This window comes from Mercenaria mercenaria, chromosome 2 (genome assembly GCF_021730395.1).
Source record: "Mercenaria mercenaria strain notata chromosome 2, MADL_Memer_1, whole genome shotgun sequence".
NCBI classification, from domain to species: domain Eukaryota; kingdom Metazoa; phylum Mollusca; class Bivalvia; order Venerida; family Veneridae; genus Mercenaria; species Mercenaria mercenaria.
The window spans coordinates 60,041,452-60,062,096 of NC_069362.1; the positions used below are offsets into that span (position 1 = coordinate 60,041,452).

The 20,645-nt window shown below is 35.7% G+C and overlaps 1 protein-coding gene across 1 annotated transcript in view; it reads right to left on the reverse strand.

Annotated features, from left to right (window-relative positions):
- Positions 1 to 20,645, reverse strand: part of LOC123564051 (transcription intermediary factor 1-alpha-like) — a 26,099-nt gene continuing 5,454 nt past the window's right edge. The window contains exon 3 of the mRNA XM_053536699.1: positions 1 to 2,028. Coding sequence (XP_053392674.1) covers positions 244 to 2,022 — 1,779 coding nt within the window. The 5' untranslated portion in view covers positions 2,023 to 2,028 and the 3' untranslated portion in view covers positions 1 to 243. The remainder of the gene's footprint in view (positions 2,029 to 20,645) is intronic.

Genomic DNA, 20,645 nt, shown 5'->3' on the forward strand with positions numbered 1-20,645 from the left:
TTGACTGCTTCTGTTTATTTCCAGCCTATATATGCACCTTCATAACATTGTGAAGTCAGATGGATAAAACTCTGGCTTGCAAATTATTTCAGTAGTTGAGTCTGGTGTATATCCAAGCTTGTTGTTTTATGTGCAATTTAAATGAGAATACAAATATATGAAGATTAACTAAAAATGACTTTTACATTATTTTGATGTTGTTTGCACTTTGATTCTGTATCAGTATAAAGTCAGTTCTCTAAGTTATGACATTTTGTAGATTTGAATGAAGTTCATTTCTTTTTTGTCATCACTCCAGTTACTGACATAAATTGTTTTGGTTGCATTACACCAGCAAATAGCCGCTGGACGATCTAAATCCTTCAGTACAGTTGTACTCTTTTTACAGTCACCATTTACATTGAGTATGTTCCTTTTGTTTTTTTCCTTATCAGTCACAAAGAAGGATCCTTCGTCTAACATGGCAAGACCTTTTGGAAATCCCATTCCTTCATAACTACCCATTATTTCTCCTTGCCAGTTTAACCAGATAACTGCTTTCATTCCATAGTCAGATACATAGATAGCATTGCTGTTGGTGGTCACATACTCTGGTGCACTGAAAATATTTTCACCATTTGAGTTTGTTATGACTGTTGTTAGTACAGTGCCTTTCAAGTCCATGATTTGCAGTTTTGCAGGAATCTGAAATGTTACTGCAAGTTTTCCCTGACAATAACTGATACCATAACACTTTCCATCTACTTTAAGTGTGTTTTTCTTAGAGAGTCTGTTTGAGGAGTAGGATATCAACTGTATTGTATGGTAATCTGGCATTGTAACAGCAAGTTCATCTCTGGTGGTTGTGATAATATCCCATGGCCATGAATCTAGGTTCAGTTGTTGAACAGCTTTACTATTGATGTCTACCATTTTAATTGAGTGATTGTTATAATCTGCTAGAAATATTTGGTTTGGAAAAGAAGCTGCAATTCCTGTTATATAACAATTATATTTATCTGATGATGTCTTGACACAGATGTTTTTATGATGTGAAATTGTTCTTGATTTTAAAGCTGGGGTTGAAGGAGGACTTGGCTGTTTTAGTATTTTTGCTGTTAATGTACCAAGTGACTTCTCGTTTTGAAGAAGTGTTTGAATGGCTTGATTTGGATCAAATGTATATTCTTTTGTAACTCCAGTAGTTTTCAGTTGGGATATTCTTTCTTCATTATCTTGGAGCAGTTGCTCAGCATTTTTAAGCTCAGTGAAAAGTCTGTCTGCTTTCTTGGTTTTGTTGAGGTGTTTTATCATATCAGATGATGCTTTAAGAGATTTTATCATACTGTCACAGGTTTCTTCTGTAGTCTTCAATCTTGTTTCATTCTCTCGTTTTAGAGCATTTGCTGCATCTGAGGCTTCCTTTTCAAGTTCATCTAATTTTCGGTTGATCTCTTCTCGAAACTTTGTTATTTCTGCGAGAACATCTCTCAAAGAAGTGTTTGATTTTGCAACCATTTGCTTTAGACCTGCTGTAATCTTCTGACATTTTTCAGTTATTTTGTCAAGCTCTTTAAGAGTATCTTTGAACTCAGTGCTGTCGATGGTGTGCCCAGATATATCAGGTATATAATCAACTTGGCAGGATGTACGGGTATGGTCAAGGGTCACACATACACTGCATAGAAGTGCTTTATGGTCATGGCAGTAGAACTTGATCATTTCCTTTGTGTGTTTAGAGCAAGGAGATGTAAGATCATCTGGCTGTTCAACAGTAGTAGAACTATACATTGTAGAAAGATTTTGTGTGTGTGGCATGTTGTCTTTATCTAGGAGTTTATGATGTCGAAGTAGTTTTGGTCTTCTGTGGGTGTTAAAGCACGAGTCACACAGGTGCTCTTGACAATCTACACAGTAACCAGCAGCAGGTAGTCTGAGGTCATCTCTGTCACATGGCTGACAGAAAACTTCGAAATCTTCTTCAGAACCTGGAGACAGAGTTGAAGATAATTTCTTTGATACTTTTTTACCAGGGACAGCCATGTTTCTCTGAAATTAACAAAATAAACATTGTGAAAATCATAATTTACGTGTTTATACATACACAGTCTTTGTGTGAAAACTTGACCTTTTGAAATGAAATAATTTATTTTATTAATCCCCCGCCACAAGTGGTGGGCGGTTATAGGAATGGTCTCCGTCCGTCCTTCTATCCGTCCATCCGTCCTTCCGTCCGTCTCTCCGTAACACTTTTGTGTCCGCTCCATATCTCCTAAACCCCTTGATTGAAGGATTTTCATGAAACTTGGGTTTGAGCATTCCATTTTGTGACTGCTCTATATCTCCTAAACCCCTTGAAGGAATTTTATAGAACTTGGGTCAAATGATCACCTCATCAAGATGATGTGCAGAACCCATGAGTCAGCCATGCCGGCTCAAGGTCAAGGTCACAACTTGGGGTCAAAGGTTTGAGCCTTCCATTTTGTGTCTGCTCTATATCTCCTAAACCCCTTGAAGGATTTTCATCAAACTTGGGCCAAATGATCACCTCATCAAGGCAATGTGCAGAACTTATGCGTCAGCCATGGTGGCTCAAGGTCAAGGTCACAACTGAAGGTCAAAGGTTTGAGCCTTCCATTTCATATCTGCTCTATATCTCCTAAACCCCTCGAAGGAATTTTATAAAACTTGGGTCAAATGATCACCTCATCAAAACAATGTGCAGAAATTATGAGTCAGCCATGCTGGCTCAAGGTCAAGGTCACAACTAAGGGTCAAAGGTTTGAGCCTTTCATTTTGTGTCTACTCTGTATCTCCTAAACCCCTTGAAGGATTTTTATCAAACTTGGGTCAAATGATCACCTCATCAAGAACTCATGAGTCAGCCATGTCAACGGAAGGTCAAGGTCACAACTGAAGGTCAAAGGTTTGAGCTGTTTATCTCCTAAACCCCTTGAAGGATTTTCATGAAACTTGGGTCAAATGATCACCTCATCAAGACGATGTGCAGAATTTTTGAGTCATCCATGTCAGTTCAAGGTCAAGGTCACAGCTAAAGGTCAAAGGTTTACCCTTTCACTATCCATAGCAGTGGCGGGGGATTTAGCTGTCTTTCAGACTGCCTTGTTTTATGAGTTTTGGCATTTATTTCCATAAATCAGTTCCCAGTTGATTTACTTAAGAAATGAAACTTTTTTGGTGTTCATGCGAAATGAACTACAGAATAGGATCTGAAAATCCATGAATTATGCTAGCAATTCATGTTTAATTTGCCAATCCTATTTTGTCGTTCATTTCGCATGAATACCAAAAAAGTTTTATTTCTTATATTTACATTAAAATACCTTTCCATTTTTAAATAAGATACTGTTATAAAGTGTGCACATTTTGTTGCATTTAACATTAAAATCAGCTTCCCAGCCATTCTATTCACCGATGGAACAATTATGACGTCATCTAAGGAACGTTCTCCCTGGACGTCATCAAAATAGCAGTCTGTTATAATATCACTAAGCAACGATGATGTAACTACTGCGCCTTTCCTTCTGCTGTTCATACAAAATGAAGGTCATAATTTTTTTCAATGGAAAAGACTAGGGTGAATTTAAATATTATGTCATAAGCTAGTGTAACTAGTTGAGTTACTGGTGTAAACTAGTGTTACCTGTTGATTTACTACCAAGAACCAGTGTTTAATACCAGTTTATTTACTTAACCACAAACTAGTGTTACCAATTGATATACTACCACTTACAAGTGTTAAAAGTTGATTTTTATGCCCCACTTCGAAGAAGGAGGGGTATATTGTTTTGCAGATGTCGGTCTGTCTGTCGGTCTGTCTGTCTGTTGGTTGGTTGGTCTGTCTGTCTGTCGGTCGGTCTGTATGTAGACCAATCCATTTCTGGATGATAACTCAAGAACGCTTGGGCCTAGGATCATGAAAGTTGATAGGAAGGTTGGTCATCACCTGCAGATGACCCCTATTGATTTTGAGATCTGTATGTCAAAGGTCAAGGTCACAGTGACCCTGAACAGTTAAATGGTTCCGGATGATAACTCAAGACTGCTTGGGCCTAGGATCATGAAAGTTGATAGGGAGGTTGGTCATGACCAGCAGATGACCCCTATTGATTTTGAGGTCAGTATGTTAAAGTTCAAGGTCACAGTGACCCAGAACAGTTAAATGGTTTCTGGATGATAACTCAAGATTGCTTGGACCTATGATCGTGAAAGTTGATAGGGAGGCTGTTCATGACCAGCATATGACCCCTATTGATTTTGAGGTGAGTAGGTCAAAGGTCAAGGTCATAGTGACCAGGAACAGTAAAACAATTTCTGGGCGATAACTCAAGAACGCTTGGGCCTAGGATCAGGAAAATTGATAGGGAGATTGATCATGACCAGCAGATGACCCCTGTTGATTTTGAGGTCAATACTGTGGAATCATTAATATTCGTGGGGGACTAATTTTCGTGGATTTCGTGGTTGAGTCAATCCACGAAATTTAATCCCAACGAATAAGTAAAATTCCCATTCATTTCATGTTCAAAAGTTGAAATCCACGAATTCATATCACCACGAAATTGCCGCTCTGATCAAAACCACGAAATTTCATGCCCACAAAATTAAATGATTTCACAGTAGGTCAAAGGTTAGTGTCACATTGAACCAGAACAGTAGAACTTTTGTTTACAGCGAGGAAATAATGTCTGTTCCTTGTGCAATTACTGAATACATCAAGGGGGGCATTTTGTGTTAGACGAGCTCTTGTTACCAGTTGATTTAAAACCACAAGGTTAATACCAACTGAATGCATTGAAATTTATCTTGATATCTGTAGGATAGGAGGCCTTGACAAGAAGTTTTGATATATTTTCAAATTTCTGCAGTCATCAAATAAAATTATTAGAGAGATAGTTGTGGAGGTCATAACGCAGCAAATTACTTTTGATTATATAATAATGTCTGCTAAAATCTTCTGATGAATTATGTCTCCCCCCATAAAAATTCTTGTTCAGCTTTCACAGGTCAAACTGCTTGCTGAAGTTCAACAATACTTCAGAGGAGTGATCAGTAGAGACCCTAGTTGTGCTTATCACTGTCACGTTCTGCTTTGTTGTACAAAATGACCACCAGAGCTAAAAATAGAAAAATCTTGTCCGGCTTTTACAGCTCAAACTGCTGGCTCACCAGGATTTCATCGAAACTTCATAGGAGTGATCAGTACCAACCCTAGTTGTGCATATTGCCGACACGTTCGTCTTTGCTGCACAAAATGGCCACCAGAGCTAAAAATAGAAAAATCCTGTCTGGCTTTCATAGGTCAAACTGCTTGCTGGATTTCGATGAAACTTTACAGGAGTGATCTGTACCAAGCCTAGTTGTGCATATCGTTGGCATGTTCTGCTTCACTGCACAAAATGGCCACCAGAGCTAGAAAAATTTTGTCCGGCTTTCACAGGTCAAACTGCAGGACAGATTTCGATAAAACTTCACATGAGTTATCAGTACCAAGCCTAGTTTTCCATATTGCCGACACATTCTGCTTTGCTGCACAAAATGGTCGCCAGAGCTTAAGGTATACATAGGGGGGAGACATATGTTTTTATGACAAAAACACCTTCTAACACCTTGATAGTCAAGTGGTAGAGCATCTGCTTCGAGTGCAGGAGATCGTGGGTTCGATCCCCGGCTGCGTCATACCAAAGACGTGAAATATGGTATAAAATGTGAAATATGAAATATGCTTGGAGCTCAGCATTAAAAGGGAAACTAGCTTCTTCTCTCATACCCTCGTGGCGATGGATTCCATCAGGAATGAGGTGTCGAGAGTGATAAATGTAAGTTGTAGAACTTCCTTCACAATCGGCCTAAAATAAATTATGTATAAACATAAAACACACAAGTTCTGCACAAAATGGTTGCCAGAGCTAAAGGTATACATAGGGGGGAGACATATGTTTTTGTGACAAAAACACCTTCTAGTTTTATTGTGTTGTTGGCTACAGGTAAATCAACACCTTTAAAACTTTTGAATTAAATTTTGACACAAACAGCTTTTCAGTTGTCTGAACTTTTTGTCCCAGAAGCTTGAAATAAAGACAACTCATTTAAGTATGAAATACCAGATTGAATGTGTATTTTCTTAGTATTGAAATATTGCAGTACATTTAACATTAAATAGAGACTTACCCTAGCCTTCTGTTACAGAGAGGAAACAATCTGTTTATATAGTGAAATTGTTGAGTGAACACCGTTTGTTAATCCTAATCCTGTACCTATTAGATCAGTGCAAAGGAAAAGTAACATATCTATGTTAAATACCATGCTTGATAACACAGGTATGCATCTAACAGTCCTGAAATTGATTTCTTTGATTTTCATATATTTCTAGATATTTTTCCCATACTTTGACGCATATGTATGGGTAGTTGAGATTGTTCTCTATCCAGCTGTACAACCTTTTCAACATATTTCACCTTGTGAAATTCTGTGGGTTTTGACGAAGTGCGTGCTCAAAGGTGAGCTTTTGTGATCACCCTGTGTTCGTCGTCCGTCCGGCGTCAACGCATTTGGGTCATGGGTCTTATAGCATACCTAGGGGTAAGGTATAACATGTACAGAGGCATTTTCTTTCTGTTCTGGTGTCAGTGGGTAGGGTAATCATTTATTTGATCTTTACCTATTTTTCTATTCAGGTTGCTAATCAGTGTGGCAATTATGCACACTTTTTCCATGCTTGCAGGTAAAAGTGCATAGTTTGCATGAGGTTCTAGGTCAGTAGCCTCCTAAGCCAGTATCATAAAGTCTTAGGAGAGTTGTCTCCATTTTTTTCCAAATATTTTATCTGGGATCATTTTTTTCAGCTCAAATAACTCTTTTTCAGGAAATGATATTTTAATAATTTTTTTCAGTCCTTGTATGCTGATGCAGTTAACTACACATATATCTTATATAGATAGCTCCTACTTGAAGTTTGTATTTTTAGTTACAATGCCTACATTAAGGATTTATTTTGTTTAGATTTTGTGTTAAAGGTCCATTACTAAAACCCGAACGAGTATTATATGAAAACCAGAGTTTGTAGCTGAGACTTCCTATTTACTGAAAATATGGCCCACTGCATCGGATCTGACCAAATAGTCATGAATATGTTCAAGAATAACTAACAAATAAACAAAAAATGTTGCCTATGTCAAACCGAAAGTATGTTTTCCGACTGCTTACGAACCCGTCGAGCATCTTCGGATTTTTTCGGAAGAATCCTTCGAAACGAGGCTATAAGTTATAAATAGATGCAAAATATATTATATGCCCAAACGATAACGCGATTTTTACAGACTTAGCACATGGAATTCAACAATTTTATAACTCACAAAAACTTCATGAAAATCATTCTTATAATACAGTTAATAAACAGCTATACTACAAGTTTGCGGGAGGACAATTCAGGCCCTTCCCGAATAAAAGTGTTTTTACAACTTCGTCTGCAAATTTTTTCAGTTAATCTCTTTTCAGTAAAGTTTTAAGAATATAAATGAATAACTGTCTTACACTGCAGAAACAAAATGTGATTGAAATTTACCTAAATACACTGCTTTATGTACATATGGCTACATTAATTTAATAAGATTTTAGACATTAAACACATTGTCTTGACCTAATATATGTCACTGTCAATTTTAAACATAAATTTTATACATTTCATATTTTTCGTGCAAGTCGTGTATAATTACCATCATGGAAATACAGTTATTTTGTCTGCATCTTTAAACAGATATTCGTTCGAAACAATTTTAAAATCACGTGATCCCGAAGAATTTCCGACCGATTACGGAAAAACGATAAACATGAAAGTAGGACAAAATGACCCCCCATGTCAGTCTAAGAAAATACAGAAACAATCATTTGTTTCTCTGTTCTTGTGTTGATTTCAAGGGAATATTGCACGGCTATCAATTGTTTAGTACTATATTTCAAAATGTTTAGTCTTTTTTTAAGATTTATGTCTATTCATTTGTCTTTATTTTGCACCTTTAAGGGTTAGGCCTAAAAAAAAAAATTGCTTGTTTCCAGTGACATGGCCCAAAAAAATAGGGTAGGTAGGTAGGGATTTTTTTTTTTTTTTTTTTTTTTTTTTTTTTTTTAACCCAACATCATCGTAGTTTCAAACAGGGAGATTATAAACCTTATAAACATGCATCCTATTGTTATGTTTGATTTACACCTGAATGTACAATGACTTTGATGATGTTAATATGATGTTTTAGCAATATAAAGTGCCATTTGATTGTGTATTTAAATATTATGAAATAAATATTTGCTTTACATGTTTGCGTTTTGTTGTTGTTGTTTTTTCATTTCCAGATTAGCCCATCTGATTAGCTCAATAGGTAGAGCAGTCGATCTACGGATCAAGTGGTCATAGGATCGTTGTGACCTATATCATTCATTCTCCGCCGCTAATTCATGTGGAGAAGTTGGCAATTTCTTGCGGAGAACATGGTTTATATTTGATTAAACATGAAACTTGAATAAAATCTTGCTGTGGATTCTCTCTTTAAATAATACATTTAATGTTGAATATTATTCAACAACCAACATTTATATTTCAAACTAAAACCAAATTAAAGCCCACTGGCCATGAATATTATTTGCATCTTTTAGCTGCATTGAGATTAATACCATCACCCCCTACCCCAATCTAAAATTCTGGATTAACTGGAAATGCCAGACAATGGATTTTTGACTGGTATGCCCAAATTGTGAATTAATAAAGCTTCAAATGGTTGTTCAATGTCTTACTACTATAAATCCCATCTTAAACCTGACTTTTCAAGACTCTACAGGCCTCGACCTTAACTTTTTTCAGCAGGTCCAACAACTGCTGAAATCTAGTAGACCTGCTCAGACTTTAGTGGACCTCCAATTCTATCACATAAATTGTGTTATCGCATAGTGCGGCAATTTTCCTTTGATCTTTGCAGCATGTTATACATAGTAACACACATTATTACTACAAAACTGTGCTGATATCTTACAAAACTGTTGCGATATATATCAACACGGAAATCTCTATGGAGTTTCATAAGAAAAAAAGTGTTCCGATATATATCAGCACAGTAAAACTGTTCCGATATATATCGGAACACTTTTTCTCTATTGAGGCCCTATCAAGGGAGTATAATTTTTTCCTTTCAAAGAAAAGATGATTTTAGCTCCAATTTACAGTTCAACGAGCAAGAATTGTCACAAACACCTACATTTATAAAGTAAAAGAATAAATAAACTAGAATATTTCAAAAACTTGATAGTTATTGCCAAATTCAGAAATACATGAAATATATGAAATTCTGAGATTTCTCAAATGTTTCTTTTTCTTTGATTTTTTTTTACAAACAAAACAACAAGTTTTACAATATGTCTGGCCAATGAAATGCAAAGATTTAAAACCAATGCAGAAATTTGTTGGGTACTTTTATCTGGGGAACACATTTTCTAAAACAGAAGTTTTAGTGTTTCAGTCAGCGAGGCGCAGAAAGGGAATCAAAATAGTAAAAATAATAATAAACAAATTTAAATGAAAATGATATATAAATTTTAATGATAAACTATGCGATAAAACAGTTATAATATGTAGTGCTCGTGTGTTACCAGGATATATCAGAGCTAGGGGTACATCTCGTTATTTTTCTCTTCACATATCTGTCTCGGCCTACCGGCCTCGACGATATGTGCAGAGAAAAATACCCTCGATGTACCCCTAGCTCTGATATATCCTGGTAACACACTCTCACACATACTATAACTATTACATATTGTAGACGTGATAACTTCATATGACTCAAAGAAACGGGACTTATTTCTAAAATAATTAAAAATGGAGGACTGTAGCAATCTGTTATCCCGAAAAATAATTATTTTGAAGTGCCCCAAACTACGGACACAATAATCATCATCCACCCGACCCGTGTTGAAAGTGAAAAAAAAAAAACATTAACAATTATCAGTAATTATTCTGATGATAAACTAGGTAATTAGCCTTGTTTTCGTCATCAGTTAACACCCCCGCAAAGAGCTAAAAGAAGTGTGTCGGTTATTATGGCATCTGAAGTGGAGATCAAAGCGGTATAGTTGCCCGAGATTGTCATGGCATTACGTCATGTTTTCGCGCCATGTGAGACATCACTGTCTGGTCGTACTTTCTCGATTCCTTAAATTGTTGAGAAGAAATCAATAAAAAGGTTTTTCTTTATCTTTTTTTAAAAGCGAATGTGCAATATCCGGAATAAACTGACATGTAAATGTGTCAAACCGTGAAAGATGATAGTGGATAGCCTATCTCTCTGACCTATTTGCCCTCAAGGAATTTACATTATTGTTTGAAAAGAATATCTAACAAAGTGTTGTGTCAAAAAATACATGTACAAAGAATCATTTAAAACTTATTAAAATCCGCAACAACGTAATACTGCTTTATTTTAAAACCACATTTCTATTTACGTTCACGAGGTCACGTAACCTATTCTGCCGTGCTAACAGAAATCTGTTTGCCAAAAATCGTTTTACTCCATGTATTTAAATTGCTGCCGCTTTTTCATTATTTAAGATTTTTTAATTGTGTTTTTTGTACATTCTGGTCAAAAGTCTGAATTTTATTACCATAGTAAGTACCGTTTATTTACTTTAAGAAAGAAGTAAATAATCAAGATCGCGCTGTTTGAAATTTTACAAAACATTATATGAAAATTCGATCGTTTTTAAAGAATTTTGCCCACATTCCTGTCGATATCTTATTAAAATTGTTATAGAACTCAAACTGTATTAGTTCTCAAGCAGTGTTGAAAATTTGAAGCGATTATATTAAAAAATGAATGCACTACGCGCGTTTTTTTTGTGTCAAAAGTAACCGCGATGTAAATTAGATATTACGATAGGGCGCACGTGCTTGTGGAATGGAAAATTACCAGCATGACGTTTTGATATTTGTACGATTCGTGGGTAAATTCCAGTCAATCCAGGTAATTTTGCCTGATTAATTTCCTAATTTGGTAAAGTTACCACGTAAAAAACACTCGCCCGATCGGTGGAGTAGTCCATTCGTGCAAAGAGCTATAAAAATAATAATATACTTATTTGCAAAAATATGTGGCCAGATTTTACCCCTAAAAAAGTTTAGGGTCAGCGGTAAAAAAATAGGGTAGGTCGGGCCACTGGAAACAAACAACTTTTTTTTTTACGCCGTATACATATTATACAATCTTGTTTATGATAATACTGTGTTCTAAATTCTGAATAATCACTTTAAGATTAGAGGGTCAAATTTCTTAAATGATATTCTTTAGCGCAAATATATCATTTACAAGGACACAATTGCGCAGATGAAAATTTATATGGATTTAAGTTTTAACTTGAGATAGTGAATTATGATAACAGATAAATTAATATAAACTCACCTGTTTTACTATTACACTGTCAATATTTTTAGCGACAAAACTAGATTTAACAAGTTTACACAAGTTTAGGGGTATAATATACTTCCTTTCATGGAATAAATGCTTGACTGCAGTTCGTTGGCGATTACAAACCTGATTGTTATTGATATATGATACTTAGGTGAAAAATAAAAATTGTATGGTTTAGGTAATGATCATATCCCCCTTCCCCAAACAAAAAGAGAACATTTTAAGGTAGGCAGAGATTTTTTTGCTCACCAGAGCACAAAGTGGTCAAGGTGAGCTATTGTGACCGGTCATTGTCCGGCGTCCGTCGTGCCTCGTGCGTCAACATTTGCCTTGTGAACACTCTATAGGTCACATTTGTGACCCAATCTTTATGAAACTTGGTCAGAATGTTTGTCTTGATGATTTCTAGGTCAAGTTTGAAACTGTGTCATGTAGGATCATAAACTAGGTCAGTAGGTCAGATCAAAGGAATAGTTTGTGAACACTCTAGAGACCACATTTTTGACCCAATCTTTAATAAACTTGATCAGAATGTTAGTGTTGATGATCTCTAGGTCAAGTTAGAAACTTGGTCATGTAGGGTCAAAACTAGGTCAGTAGGTCAGATCAAAGGAAAATTTTGTGAACACTATACAGACCACATTTTTGACCCAATCTTTATGAAACTTGGTCAGAATGTCAGTCTTGATAATCTCTAGGACAATTTTGAAACTGGTTCATGTTTGGTCGAAAACTAGGTCACCTGGTCAAATCAAAGGAAAGGCTTGTGATCACTCTAGAGGCCACAGTTGTGATCAAATATTTATGAAACTTAGTCAGAAAGTTTGTCTTGATGATTTCTAGGTCAGGCTTGAATCTGGGTCATGTGGGGTCAAAATCTAGGTCACCTGGTCAGATGAAAGGAAAAGCTTGTGAACACTTTAGAGGCCACAGTTGTAACTCAGTCTTTATGAAACTGGATCAGAATGTTTGTCTCAATCATTTCTAGGTCAGGTTTGAATCTGGATCATGTGGGGCCAAAAACTAGGACATTAGGCCAGATCAAAGGAAAACCTTTTCAACACTCTAGATACCACAATTTAAGTTTGAAACTCATGAGAATAAGTCAGAATGTTTGTTTTGATAATCTATAGGTCAGGTTCAAATCTGGGTCATGTGTGGTCAAAAACTAGGTCACCCAGTCAAATCAAAGGGAAATCGTGTGAACACTCTAGAGGCCACGGTTCTGGGACGATCTATGTATGAAAAGAATTGGAACCACTGCCTTACCCTTGCATGATCGTAAGAGGCGACTTATAGGGTCTTAACACTTGGTTTCGCTGTAACTCTGTGATTCCAGCAGGTGTGCAAATTTTGATTCCATACCTCATGTTTTTATTTCGATGTAAATGAGATATGGAACCAAAATTTGTAGTCCTGTTTGGCGCCATATTATCTATACTGTGTTGGTGCGCTGTTAAACCCAAATAAATAAATAGTTGTAACCAAATCTCTATGAAATTTAGTCAGAATGTTTATCTTGATGATCTTTAAGTTCGACTCATGGTCATGTGGGGTCAAAAACTAGGTCAGTAGGTCAGATCAACTCTAATGAGTGTTATCGCATAGTGCGGCAATTTTCCTTTGATCTTTGCAGCATGTTATACATAGTAACACACATTATTACTACAAAACTGTGCTGATATCTTACAAAACTGTTGCGATATATATCAACACGGAAATCTCTATGGAGTTTCATAAGAAAAAAAGTGTTCCGATATATATCAGCACAGTAAAACTGTTCCGATATATATCGGAACACTTTTTCTCTATTGAGGTCCTATCAAGGGAGTATAATTTTTTCCTTTCAAAGAAAAGATGATTTTAGATCCTATTTACAGTTCACAGAGAAAGAATTGTCACAAACACCTACATTTACAAAGTAAAAGAATAAATAAACTAGAATATTTCAAAAGCTTGATAGTTATTGCCAAATTCAGAAATACATGAAATATATGAAATTCTGAGATTTCTCAAATGTTTCTTTTTCTTTGATTTTTTTTACAAACAAAACAACAAGTTTTACAATATGTCTGGCCAATGAAATGCAAAGATTTAAAACCAATGCAGAAATTTGTTGGGTACTTTTATCTGGGGAATACATTTTCTAAAACAGAAGTTTTAGTGTTTCAGTCAGCGAGGCGCAGAAAGGGAATCAAAATAGTAAAAATAATAATAAACAAATTTAAATGAAAATAATATATAAATTTTAATGATAAACTATGCGATAAAACAGTTATAATATGTAATGCTCGTGTGTTACGAGGATATATCAGAGCTAGGGGTACATCTCGTTATTTTTCTCTTCACATATCTGTCTCGGCCTACCGGCCTCGACGATATGTGCAGAGAAAAATACCCTCGATGTACCCCTAGCTCTGATATATCCTGGTAACACACTCTCACACATACTATAACTATTACATATATAGGGCCATCATGGCGTGGCCCTCTTGTACTGTCTAAGGGTCCAAAGTACAAAAACATATCATTGTGAAGTAAACTTGCACTTAATGTATTGAAATAGTGTACTATTATACCTGGCTTAGGATTAAAAGCTCTTTGAAGTTATACAATAACAAAATGATATTTATAACAAGATGCTCAGATGAGTTTTTAAGATCACCCTGTGTCCGTCATCAGTCCTTCAGTCAGGGTAAACATGTTGCTTAGAAACCACTTGTCAGAACTACACTAAGCTTGGTCTGTAGCATTTTGGCAGTATTATCTCTTAGATTTGTTCAAACGGTTCGATTTGTCTGAAATTAGGTTCTCCTAGAGGTAAAAAATAGAAAAACCTTTATAAATGTGCTGGCAGGAAGTAATTCTGCCTTTGTGACCAGTGCAAACCAAGATCAGCTGCTGCAAATCTGTTGCGGGCTGACCATGGTCTGCATTGTTTGCTATTCAGTCAGTAACTTTTCAGTGAACACCCCTTCCAGTTATACATGGTATTGCCCAAATTGAATGATGGACCAGTCCATTTTAGAAATTTAGCAGACTTAAGCTCAGGCACCATATGATGAATCTTTACCAAACTTGTTCTGTATCATCCTTGTATTATCCCTGTTCAAATGGTTCCACTTGGCCACTTTTTGAGGCCGGCAGAAAGGTGTTTAAACATAATTTTTCATGAACCAAAATTAATGATCTTTGATTAGACCTCTCTCAAAAACGTTTGTCTTTCTTAAATATATTTTGTTACTACTTGCTATGAAGTTATAGGGGGAATATAGAAATGTTGTTTATACATTTGTGCATAAAATATGCATTAAAGGTATAAAAGTTTTTGTCCCATGTATCTGACCAACATTACAGGATTGATAAAGAGCATGTGAAGTTGCACACCTGGGGCCGTATTCATAAAGCATCTTAAGTATAAGTTTTGACTTAAGTTTAAGATTTTACTTAAGTTTGTGGTGATTTCAACTTAAGTCTAAGTAAAAACTTAAGTTCTAGTCATAAAACAGCTAAAACTTAAAATACGTAAGAAATGACTTAAGTCAGAAAATAAAATACTGTAAGTGTACTTATATCAGTGTGTACATACCACGTGGTTTGTGACGTCATTTTCGGGTATTACGGCAAGAAAATTTATAAACAAATCCGTCGATTCAGAACTTAAAAGCACCGTAAGTTTTTCATTTTTTCACCGATTTGAATAATTCTTTTACGAGGCTCAAGCCAAGATAGTGGGCTATAAACACAAGACCAAGTTTTCCTGAAATTTTAAGCAGTTTTTGCAAAGGTCGGTTCCAACCCTGAAATTCGGCAAATTCTTGGATGGTAATACGGCAAGAAAAACCCGTATTTTACAAAATAATGCAGGATTGCTTTTCTTTACATTGTTGTGCCTTACACCGCTGTTGATTTCGGTTCCAAGAAGGCCTGTGGACCACTTTACTTGACATAAAATGGTATGTTTCTCTGTGAAAACATATGTCTTCGGAAAATTCTAATACAGCAAGAATGATGTGACGGCAAGCAGATTCATGAATATGCATATTGTTCCTTTACGAACAGTTTCACGAATTATTGAGTTTGAGACTCTTTTCCTCATGTATAATACCTGTTTGCAGATTTCTTTAGATTCTATTCAGATAAATTTAGGTATGATGTGATATGAAGGAACGGCTTTTTTCAATGCTTCTTAAAGACTGTTTAGTAGATCTACTTTTTTCTGTTTCATTACTTGTTATCTAATTAGAGCTTTCAAGAGAAGTTTCCTAATTTCTACTTTATTTATAGTCTCAAGAGGTATCTTATAAATGAGTTCCTATGTGTCTATACTGTTGCATCCGCGAATGCTAACAACCATCTTAAAAGAGTCAAACTGCTAAAAAGTCTACAAAAAAGGTTTAAAATTGAAAATATATCCTACATACATGTATTCACATTATGTGTTTACTTATCAATCATTAGTGATAGCTGGGCCTCTGAACAATGCCTGTCTATAATAGTAATTGATAATGTATCGAAACTGTATTTCGAAATAAGTCTTTGAGATTTCGAGATTATAGTGACATATCTACTAAACTTTGATACAAAAAAAGCAAAAAGAAACAACAACTTGATGTTAGCAAAGACAAATACTCGGACGACGTATTTTTAGCCCACCATCATCAGATGGTGGGCTATTAAAATCACTCTGCGTCCGTGGTCCGTCCGTCCGTCATTCCGTCCGTCCGTTAACAATTTCTCGTTATCGCATCTCCTCAGAAACTACTGGGGGGATTTTGACCAAACTTTGTCAGAATGATGTATTGGTACCCTAGTTGTGTCCCCCTGAAAATCAGACTGATTCAACAATTCTGAGTGAGTTATGGCCCTTTGTTTATTTCTATAATTTACATAGATTTATATAGGGAAAAACTTTGAAAACCTTCTTGTCCAGAACCACAGAGCCTAGGGCTTTGATATTTGGTATGAAGCATTATCTAGTGGTCCTCTACCAAGATGATTCAAATTATTTCTCTGGGGTCAAATATGGCCCCGCCCTGGGGGTCACATGGCTTATATAGACTTATATAGGGAAAAACTTTGAAAAACCTCTTGTCCAAAACCACAGGGCCTAGGGCTTTGATATTTTGTATGTGACATCATCTAGTGGTCTTCAACTAAGATTGTTCAAATTATACCCCTAGGGTCAAATATGGCCCCGCCCTGGGGGTCACATGGTTTATATAGACTTATATAGGGAAAAACTTTGAAAAACCTCTTGTCCAAAACCACAGGGCCTAGGGCTTTGATATTTTGTATGTGACATCATCTAGTGGTCTTCAACTAAGATTGTTCAAATTATACCCCTAGGGTCAAATATGGCCCCGCCCTGGGGGTCATATGGTTTACATAGACTTATATAGGGAAAAACTTTGAAAATCTTCTTGTCCAAACCACAAAGCCTAGGGCTTTGATACTTGTAATGTAGCATCATCTAGTGGTTCTCTACCAAGTTGGTTCAAATTATCCCCCTAGGGTCAAATATGGCCCCGCCCCGGGGGTCACATGGTTCATATAGATTTATATAGGGAAAAGCTTTTAAAATTTTCTTGTCAATAACTACAACATTCAAATTTGGACCACATGTATATTTTTGAGTGGCAAGATGAACCTTGACATGAGTTGACCTTGATTTTGACCTAGTGACCTACTTTCACATTTCTGTAGCTACAGCCTTCAAATTTGGACCACATGCATAGTTTTGTGCACTTGAAAAAACTTTGACCTTGATTTTGACCTAGTGACCTACTTTCACATTTTTGAAGGTACAGGTATCAAATTTGGACCATATGCATAGTTCCGTGTTTCAAAATGAAATTTGACATTGATTTTGACCTAGTGACCTACTTTCACATTTTTGAAGGTACATTCTTCAAATTTGGACTACATGCATAGTTTTGTGTTCCGAAATGAAATTTGACCTTGATTTTGACCCAGTGACCTACTTTCTCATTTCTCAAGCTACAGCCTTCAAATTTGGACCACATGCATGGTTTTATGTACCGAAACAAACTTTGACCTTTACATTGACCTAGTGACCTACTTTCACATTTTTGAAGGTACAAGCTTCAAATTTGGACCACATGCATAGTTCTGTATTTTGAAATAAAATTTGACCTTGATCTTGACCTAGTGACCTACTTTCACATTTCTCAAGCTACAGCCTTCAAATTTGGACCACATGCATAGTTTTGTGTACCGAAATGAACTTTGACCTTAAGATTGACCTAGTGACCTACTTTCACATTTCTGTAGCTACAGGCTTCAAATTTAGACCACATGCATAGGATTGTGTACCGAAACAAACTTTGACCTTGACATTGACCTAGTGACCTACTTTCACATTTTTGAAGGTACAGGCTTCAGATTTGGACCACATGCATAGATTTGTGTTCTGAAGTGAAATTTGACCCTTGATTTTTGACCTAGTGACCTACTTACACATTTCTCAAGCTAAGCCTTCAAATTTGGACCACTTGCATAGTTTTGTGTACCGAATTAAACTTTGACCTTAAGATTGATCTAGTGACCTACTTTCACATTTCTCAAGCTACAGCTTTCGAATTTGGACCACATGCACAGTGTTGTGTACGAAAATGAAATTTGACCTTGAGCTAGTCAGTAAGTCTTGAAATTTGGAACACTCAAAAATGGCACATTGGTGGGCGCCAAGATCACTCTGTGATCTCTTGTTACATTTTAGCGTAATGACGCGAACAAAGACTAAACTTAAACTTGGGAAACAATCTAAGACGTCAGTGTTAAGACACAGAAACCAACAAGCGAGTTCAAGTGTAAAGTTTGTTACATTATGGATACACACAGAAATTGAAATTTTCAATAAAGTTACTTATTTTAATAAAATAAACGTGTTAAACATTAAATTGTGACAGTATAAGCAGATAGTTACAAATTTTAGAAAATGAAACGTTTTGAAAACACAGCAGTAAATTTTAAGTAAAATTGAACAACTCATTTTATCAGACCCAATAAAGCAACGGTAACACAACAAATGCAAAATCAACAAAGGTCACCAAGCCAGCTTTGAAGTTTCCATATACGCAAGTAACACAACGACATATTATACACATTGAAACTTAGTAATCAACGTTCATAAATGAATACTGGGCAGCATCCTTTTGTGATAAATTTGTATTTCAAAATTATCTTTTATTCAAACAAAAATTTCACTGACGATGGGCAAACTAGCACATAAATATGATATAAAATTATTGTAAGTGCAAAGGATTTCCATCTCAACTCTGCATTTGTCGTATCGTCCATTAATCACAGTTTAATCAGTGTAAACCATATAATCATTAGTAACAAAAATATGCATGTGTACTTCTAGTATGTCATACTAGAGTGTAAAATGCAGATGCACCTTTAAAAAATAAAAACAATATACAAAACGTAATGTGTTAAAATATTTTCTTAAATATTTGGACACTTTCAACGCGTAAACCAACGATTCTTTGTATCTCATAAAGACCACACCGAACGTGAGAGAAAAAATTATTGCATGACCTTTGAATAAAGCGTTAGTAATTAGTCAAAGAGCACACATCAGTGCGATATAGATCTGCTCCTGAGGCATACCAATCTGTTGGAAAATAAAACATAGTTGTCACAGACGGAATCAGGGGTCGGTGTAACATCTTCTTAATACAGGTCATGTCATGAAACAGTTGTTTACTAAGTTATGACCCTAGTTATGGTAAGGATCGCAGAATCATTACTGAAGATAACTTGGGCTTAACATAAAACTTAAGAATCATATAATGATGAATCCAGAAAACTTTACGTCCTAAAAGGGGACATAAAAGTAAAAGTATGAAAAGAAAAGAAAAGAAGGTTTATCCTGTTCGGTAAACGTAACATTATTTATGTGCATCTGTTCACAACGAAGCACTGACCCTGGGGACTATGTATGGGAAAATATAAGAGTGAACTAAGTGTTGACTGAAAAAGGGCAATATTTATTTTGCCGAACAATACCTTAACAAATATATATTTTCACATATCTGGGCGAAAAATACCGCCCCGTACCAAAATACTTAACAAATATATATTTTCACATATGCTAAACAATACATTAACAAATATACATTTTCACATATCTGGGCGAAAAATACCTTAACAAATTTATATTTTCACATATCTGGGCGAAACATACCGCCCTTAACAAATAGATATGTCCTCATAACTGAATGAAGTTACAGCCCAATACCATAACAAATATATATATTCACATATTAGGGCGGATAAAACCGCCAAAAGCATATCAAGAAATGTAGATGAATTTGCATATTAAGAGAAATCTTTCAAAATTAGAAAATTGTCACTTGAAAGAGGAGGTGGAATGGGAGGTGGTGGTAAGATAAAACCAGAAATTAGCCAAAATAAAATTAAAGAAAGAAGCGTGCTATTCACTCTTGAATGCTGACGAAGAAGGAAGATGCCGTTTCTCGATTGGTTCAACGGTATCACGTGATAAAAGGAATTCATTGATTGGCTTTTACCGTAGTATATAAATTAACATAATTCAGAATAGGACCGATTCGTCCCAAATGAATCCGTGCTGATGACAGATAATTTGAGTCATCAACCCGGTGATTACACCGAGAAGTGTAGCGGCCTGTTTCAGAAGGTTGTCATTGGCAAATAAAGCAGATTAGCACTCTTTTGACGTATTTAATAAATATTAACCTGTCCGCAAGATCCAAATTCATGAAGTAACAGTGTTGAGGTCCGCCTCTGTTCAAGAGAAATCGTTTGTTCTAATCATGAGAACCATAACGTCCGTAGAAAAATTATCAATGTCCGACAAATTATTCCGTAGTGTTTCGACGTTAGCTCCAGGATAACAAGAATATTTGACCAATGACGACGACGATAGTTTTAAATGGAAATGTCACAAAAGAATGACCCAAAATCTGGATGTAAACAGCCATTCTGAATTATTTAACAAAGTTTACAGTCCAACACCGTGTACAGGAAAACATTGAAATTTACAAGTATATCCCATCCGTACTGCAGTAAACCAGAGTGTAACTGTTAACAAATATGTTGTGTATTAGATTACCGTAGATATTCAACCAAATCACTTAAGATAAAACCAGAAATTAGCCAAAATAAAATTAAAGAAAGAAGCGTGCTATT